Source organism: Glycine soja, chromosome 3, assembly GCF_004193775.1.
Source record: "Glycine soja cultivar W05 chromosome 3, ASM419377v2, whole genome shotgun sequence".
NCBI classification, from domain to species: Eukaryota; Viridiplantae; Streptophyta; class Magnoliopsida; order Fabales; family Fabaceae; genus Glycine; species Glycine soja.
The window spans coordinates 32,856,533-32,864,140 of NC_041004.1; the positions used below are offsets into that span (position 1 = coordinate 32,856,533).

Below are 7,608 nucleotides of genomic sequence, written 5' to 3' on the forward strand. Positions count from 1 at the left end.
CCTCCAACATACTTTTGGGAGGTCTTCCGATGTCAGGATACAACACTGGTATATTTGGTAGATTTCCTTAACTTGGAATATTTGGCAGCATAGAAACAAGATTGTCTTTTTAAATGAAAGTTTCTGTGTTAGTAGATTGATGGAGGGTGCTATTTTCTTGTGCTGGACATGGCTAAAAAATCTGGAAACGGGTTTTGACATACCTTTTCAACACTGGTCCAATAATATTAGGGATGGTTTTTGAAATCAGGGAGGAATAAGTATATAGACACTGGGTAGTTTTGAGCTAAGCATACTGTCAGATATAGGGTCTCCTAATTCTTGAGATATAACTTGTATTAGGATACCATATTTCTGTTTATCTGGCTCAAGATCACACTCATCAGTACCACTTGTACTGAATTATTTATAATATAATATTAATTTTGCTGATAAAAAAAATTACCATGACAATGTGGTTGCAAGTATGAGAGGAGATAAATCAACTTATTGCTTACTAGTGATTTTATAAGAAGTTCCGAATACATTGCCAGTCACAAAATTGCAGTGGAGCTCTGATTTCAAATTGAAATTGACAATAGCATAATCCATTATAGCATTTTATAGAACTTCATTCATACGCTAAGCAACTCGAGCCAAATCAAAATGCAAAGTCACTAAGATGGCAATGTTCTTCCGATCTATTTTTTTTACTCAACTAAGGTCTTACTTCAGCCGAACTAAGTTTCTTGGCATTTGAATTATCAGGTGGTGGCAAAAAAAAGGTACACATATATAGCAATACCGTTGCATAGAAAACCCATTTTCATGTTGAGAAACAAAATAAATCCAGTTATCCAGTGATCTCCGAGCAATATTTGGGCAGACGAAGGTAGGATAATTTCAGTCAAACATGTGGGGAAGTGGTCTGATAGCCATAAATGCATCCACCATCTGAAAGAATTATGGAGAAAGAGAACATGTAAGTTTTGCACCATATAATAGAGACAATAAACATATATAACTGCATTCTCATCTTGCTCCCATAAAACAAGGTTGAAAACTCTCTTCTACCCACCAAAAGAATGTTTATTTTGAGAAAGCCTTGATTGTCAAATTCCACTAATTGTTCCCCTTCGATTTAATGAAAAATAAGAGCACAGAAAAAAGTAGAGTGAGATTTTTTTTTTCTCCCTCTCATTTCCATTATAAAAGAGCCAAACAACAGAGTTTGGTCCTTTTGCTAGTTCAGACAATCAAAGTGAAATACTTGTATATGTATATATATATATATATATATATATATATATATATATATATGTATTAGTTTTCAAAACTTGATGGCATATGCTCAATCTGCACACTACGAAATTGGTGGAGGCAGATATTCATTCAACAAAACCCATGTCAGAGTAAACCAATGTCAGCTGTTCTATCAATATTCAACAATATGGGCTTTTCTTAATTCCACTCGATAGACTGTCCTCTCACCCAGGTTAGTCATTGCTTTTAGCAATACTTTAGATGATGCAATTAACAATAAAAATGTCAACTTAATTTCCCTGTATTATTATTTCACTCTTACAGCATAGTCATCTATGCCAAATATTTATTAGTGTTGAATGTGTACCTCTTCAGTCACAGAAGCCCGAGCTCTGCGATGCCTCTCCACTAGTTCAGTCAAAACTTGAATTAGCCGCTGCTTTACCTCACCAGTTAGCATGCGCCCTTCTCCATATTCCTATGAGAGAAAAAAGAAATCAACACAAAAAGCCTTATTATGCTATTTGTATCAAAACAATAATTTGGGGGAATAAATAGAAATCAGACCTTCTTTATGTGTTCAAGTTCATCATCATCTTCTAGGAAAAAAGTAAGGTATTTGACTGGTATATCTACCTGAATCATGTTACAAAATGTCAACATTCTTGGGCTATAACTGGAGGTGAAGACTAAAGAGCACCAAAGAAAAACAAAGCAATTATTGGACAAAAATGGAAGGGCTTTAAATTAATCTTTCATTTTTATTTGATTGGGTATATAAATGCCTGCTTAATCCTTCTTCATTCTATCAATTCAGGTTTTAGGAGAGGAAAACATTGAGTGAATGTTACATGTTCACACATCTGCAACATGTAAACTGTACTATACATCAAAATAAAGCAATAAGAAGTTCATTACCTCAAGATTTGCTCCTAATTGCCTATGTTTCTCTATAGAATCTTGCCCACCAGAAAACGCATGTTTGTTTACCTGCAGAGAGCCGCACATACAGTTGGTGAAAATAACCAAGTGGAGGTAGGAAAAAGCAAGACAGATGTTGCTCAGAGAAACAGAGAAATGCAGCTTTGTGACAGGTGCAAAATATTACCTACCTGGATTTAGAAAATGTTCTGTTTTCATTTCTTATTTTAACAAACAATTACAAAAAAGAACACCTTGTTTTTATTGTTTCCTGTTTACAAAAATTTCTACATTTCCATTGTTTCCCATACAAATCTTTGAAAATAAAATAAAAAATAAAGTGAAAACAAGATGGCACTTCATAATTATTTGTGCAAGCAAAAAAGCAAAAACAGAAAATAATATTCTCAAACCAAATATCCAGTAACGTAAAGCAATATTTACTTAAGGAGCTCTAGTATATGGTAATAAGTTGGAATGAATAATTTCAAGGAAATGAGAAAGAAAGCCTTTCAATATCTTGCTTATACACATTTCGTGGAAACTAGTGTCAACCAGTAGATTTACCATGCCACCCAAGATTCCTCAGCAAAAAGAAGATTCTACTGCTAATTTTTGTCACAATGGACAAAATCTATAAGAATTAAATGTAAGCAACATAATAATACAAAAATCTTTGAATAGAGTAGTTTCATTAACAAACCTTGTTCTTTATATCTTTTGCAGAATCGGTCACATATATTGCAGAATTGGGATCACTGGCAGACATTTTTCCTGTTTCCCCCTGCAAGAATTTATATTATAAAGATGTGAGATAACATCTACATAAGAATTTAGACCTTTTTCAGAGAAAATTTCAAAACCTATATGTAACTTCAGTTTCCAAAACCAAGATACATGAATGTCTGTTGACTAGAGATCATCATGACCCCTTTTATGTACTTTTCAGTGATGATCTCAACAAATTAACCAATCATTTACTGCAAACAGCACTGTTAAAGACAGTATTACTCTTATGGTAGTTACTTTATTCTGTTGTATCAAACTTGTCCTGAGTCAGCTAGGCTGTTAGAACTGCCTTCAGGTAGTTCTGTAGTTAAGAAGTTACATAGTTGCAATGTTATTTCTGTCCTTGATTATCAGTCTACAAATGTATACCTGATCTGTATTGCTAATCAGTTAATTCATCACATTCATTTTTCAGTAATAAAATTCTCTCAGAATAGTTTTTCATTTTAATTTCTATCATTATATGAGCCTCTATGATCAAGTGGCAGAGTGTTGCCCTCATTCTTCTAATAAAAAATTAAATTTTAATACAGTAGCTAGGTCTGTGCATTACGCATGCTTCAAGCCCAATCTCCCAAGGTGATGGAACACCACCAATCGATAACATGATAAAATATAATATAGAACACTGGAATCACAACAGTACAGCAATACACTTGCTGTTCCAGAGACAAAAGTCCCCTACAGAGTGTATTATTTGTCCACAAACTACGAATGACTTCACACTGCCTAATTACACAACCTACAATCAGATATATACTCCTAATAAACTGCCATCCTACAGATTCTAATACATAACTAACTACCAGTAGTTACTGTATACACATAACTGTAATACATGAGTTTTTAAAACAGAACTTATTTCTAAAGCAGTTATTTTCTACACAACTGTCATAACTGCCCCTAACTCTCAGTTCCTATCAAAAGGACTCTTGCACGAGTGGGCATGTAAAAGATATAATATAAAACCATTTATGTGCAGCACCCAACAGCTTAAGCTTTGGTGAAAGATGGTTCATAATATAAAAAAACTTCGTACCCCATTGCCCAGAGGCTCTTCGCTATGCGAAGGTATGGGGGAGGGATGTTGTACGCAGCCTTACCCTTGCATATGCAAAGAGGCTGTTTCCGGATTCGAACCCATGACCAACAAGTCACCAAGGCACAACTTTACCGCTGCACCAGGGCTCGCCCTCTTAAAGATGGTTCATAATATAAGAAAATAAATTAAACTAAAGGGAATTAAAAGTTTAATTAGATTAGCAGCATGTAAAATATTAGTTGCTCTCTTTAATCAATTTGATAAAGTAGCATGGTTTTGCGACATAAAAATACCTGTAATGCTGGGAAGAATAATGATTCAATCAAGGCTGGCTTGTGGAAACCCATTTTAGGAGCAACATCACGTGTCATTCTAAAATATGGATCCTGAATATATCAGAAAGAAAAACTATTACTTAATTTTTTTTTAAATGCACATGGATCCTATATCACATGCAATACCAAGAATAACAATGAATGCTTGCATAGAAAAAAATAGAACATGATGTTCACATGCATTTGTGATTGCCAGATGCTTTTATTACCTGTAATGCCAAATCCTTTTTATGGCATTTCTCTTTCTTTACGTATCTACGTATGAAGAGAGTTTGGACATAAATGAAATCCCAAAAGCAAAGGATGAAGTTTACAGATATACACAGTAATCAGATCTAGCCATTGCCATTGAAGTTAATCTTCAAATAATATCAACTAGCATATAAAAGCATTGAAGACCAACGGACCTGGTCAATTGCACAAGGAATTAAACAACGAAGATTCTCTTTTCCAGAAAATAGGTGAGGAAACGAACTAGGAAATGATGGAACTGCCTGCATAAACAAGTGAAGCACATGCAATCAATACCATGCAAAAATTTCAAAATATGTATTATAGTTAAATGAATAGGACTAGAAAAAGCAACTTATACAATGCATTAAACACACACATACATATATACACACATTCTGTACACTTGGATCCATTGACAATAATTTAAAAATTAAGTTAATGTTCCATCATCAAATAACTTGTAAAGGACAAACTTTACAAACTATTGTGAACAAAACATGCAAATGGTGACAGTGCGATAGTGCTGCTATTGCATGAAACATTATCCATTGGCAAAGAAGAGATAGTGACTAAGGAAACCAACTAACTAAAATAACCAAAAAGTAAAGGCAGGAACCACTATATGCAGGGAAGAAATGGACCATACCTGCACAGGTGGAAAACTAACTTTTCCAATATGATCTTCACCAACAAAACCAAATATGCCGACAGCCTGGTTATAAGTCACACGCTTCCCAACCTCACACATGTTCTTGTAGAAGGAACTGGAAAGGAAAATTATCCTCAGAAGACAGAAGATTTGTTTTTTTATAAATTAAAAAAAAAAGAGTATAATCTTGGACTTGAAAACATTCAAGGTTGTTGAACTTGAAATTTTTATGGGAAAGCGCATCATCTTGGAAAGGAATTCTGTACAACATTCTGGATGAATCAGAGAACTCTTTACTGAATAGAGAAAAGCATCCGAGATTAAGCTAATTTTATGAATGCCCAATTTATAGTATTGTATTAATACACATTCTCTATAGAATTCCTAAAACTTTAACTAACCTATGATTTAACAAAATTTCCACATACAATAGGAAAGCATAATTGAAAATGTATTATCAGGGCAAACCTGCATTCAAAACTCACCCGCCAACATAATTGAAATCAGAGAAGATGAATGTCTTTGAAATGTCAAAACCACAAGCAATGATGTCCTTTGCATTCTCCCTTGCAAGTCTTCGGCACTCGTCTATAGAAAGATTTTTCCAGAAGAACTTCTCATCATCAGTGAGCTGTATAACCAAAGGAACCTTAAACACATCTTGCAAATACCTACACACCATTTCCACCACATCAACAAACATCCCCAGCAATCACAACAATTTAGAACTCACCTTCATTTTCAAGCTTGATCCAAAACAAAAGCATCTAATTTCAATCAATTATCACTGTATAACTCTCTTAACCTATCATTTATGAAAATTACTACATCAGTACAAAAATCAAACTACTCTGACACGGAAATTCTAATAGCTATTGCCCACACAGTTGAGATGACACACTCTTTAAATAATAAACTTGTAACTTGATAAATAACATACCAGAATTATGAATTTCTATCAAATTTCTATTTAAAAAAGGAAATGGAGTAAATATTTACAACTCAGTCCTAGAAACAAATCACTAGTGTCAGCCAATTCAAAGAAACAGAAACTTTTGGAGAGCAAAGCAACACATGTAACATACCAAATTCTGAACACCTCTTTAAACTCACTTGTAATTGGAAAGAGAGAGAAAAAAAAAGCACGTAGATTTACAAATTGTCATCCACTCGATCGTAGAAACAAGTCACCACTAGTCTCACCAATTTGAACAAACAGAAATTAGTTGAGACTTGAGAGCAAAGCAACGCAAGTAAAATACAAAATTCTGAACTCTCTTTAAAACTTACTTGTAATTAAAAAAAGGCTTAAATATGTTTTCCATGCTTGTAATATACTCCTTTTTCAGTTTCTACCTATAAAATATTTTATTTTTATTTTTCTTCATACCTGTAATATACTCCTTTTCCTTTTTCACTTAACCGATGATGTGACACTTTGTTAGCTTGTAACGTCATCACTTAAAGGATCAAGACCAGAGATAGGTACCAAAAGCAAAAGTTTGAAGTAATAAAATAAAAAATATATTTTTTAGGTAATAAACTGAAAAGGGAATATATTACAGGAATATATTACTGGTATGAAAAATATATTTAAGCCATACAAAAATAACACATTAGATTCACAATTTTTCTTCAAATTTCTATTTTAAAAAAATTGAAACAGAGTAAACCTACACAATTCAGCTCTAGAAACAAGTCACTAGCTATTGTTAATCAATTCGGCTACCAAAATGCGAACTCGCTCTTCAAAATCCACTCATAGTTTACAAAAGCAACACACTAGATTCACAAATTAAAAGTCAAATTCCATTTCAAAATTCTTCAAATTAAAATCGAAAAACGCGAAGAACTCACTCACTTAGTGAACATGAAGGGAATCAAGTGTCCCAAATGCAAGGCTTCAGAGGAAGGTCCGCGTCCGGTGTACAAGTAGAACTTATCTCCCCTCTCATACGCGTCCAGAATCTCCGCGAAATCGCTGCGACACAAAGAAACGACATCATCAAATTATAGTTTAAGAAAATAAGGGAAGGAGAGAAGGGAGGAAATGGATGGAGGTACCGGTGGGCGAAGAAAACGCCGCGTCGTAGAAAGACGTGGGGAGTGCGAGAGGTGATGCGCTCGAGACGCGAAATTAGGGCTTCGTCGAGCTTCTGGCAACCGAAACGGTCAATGAGTTTGTCGTAATCGATTTTGCCTTTGGCGGAAACTTCCCATGGGTTCACCACTTGTTCTTGTACCTCTTCTTCTTCTTGCTTCTTCTTCTCGCTCTCTGTTGTTGCTGCCATTGCTCTTCTTCTTCTTCTCTCTCTTGAATGTAAACAGAAACAGAGAGAGATGAAATGAGAGTGGCAAGTGTGGTGCCGTAGTAGGGTTTCGATCTTAAAACCTCT

General features: G+C 34.4%; 1 protein-coding gene across 1 annotated transcript; it reads right to left on the bottom strand.

The window, feature by feature from the left end:
* Positions 1-471: 471 nt before the first annotated feature.
* LOC114406493 (tryptophan--tRNA ligase, cytoplasmic) lies at positions 472-7,608 on the bottom strand. The gene is made up of 11 exons (XM_028369202.1): positions 7,277-7,608; positions 7,074-7,193; positions 5,698-5,883; positions 5,210-5,327; positions 4,737-4,823; positions 4,288-4,380; positions 2,867-2,947; positions 2,161-2,232; positions 1,810-1,878; positions 1,610-1,720; positions 472-933 (listed from the first exon to the last, which is right to left on the bottom strand). Exons 1-11 carry the CDS (start codon positions 7,501-7,503, stop codon positions 883-885), a joined length of 1,215 nt encoding a protein of 404 aa, XP_028225003.1. The 5' UTR covers positions 7,504-7,608; the 3' UTR covers positions 472-882.

Coding starts and splice junctions, on each gene's coding strand:
- LOC114406493 (XM_028369202.1), bottom strand. CDS start 7,503: ATGGCAGCAACAACAGAGAGCGAGAAGAAGAAGCAAGAAGAAGAAGAG. Junction 1,879..2,160: donor AATTAGGAGCAAATCTTGAG/GTAATGAACTTC, acceptor AACATGATTCAG/GTAGATATACCAGTCAAATA. Junction 1,721..1,809: donor AACTTGAACACATAAAGAAG/GTCTGATTTCTA, acceptor TTTCTCTCATAG/GAATATGGAGAAGGGCGCAT.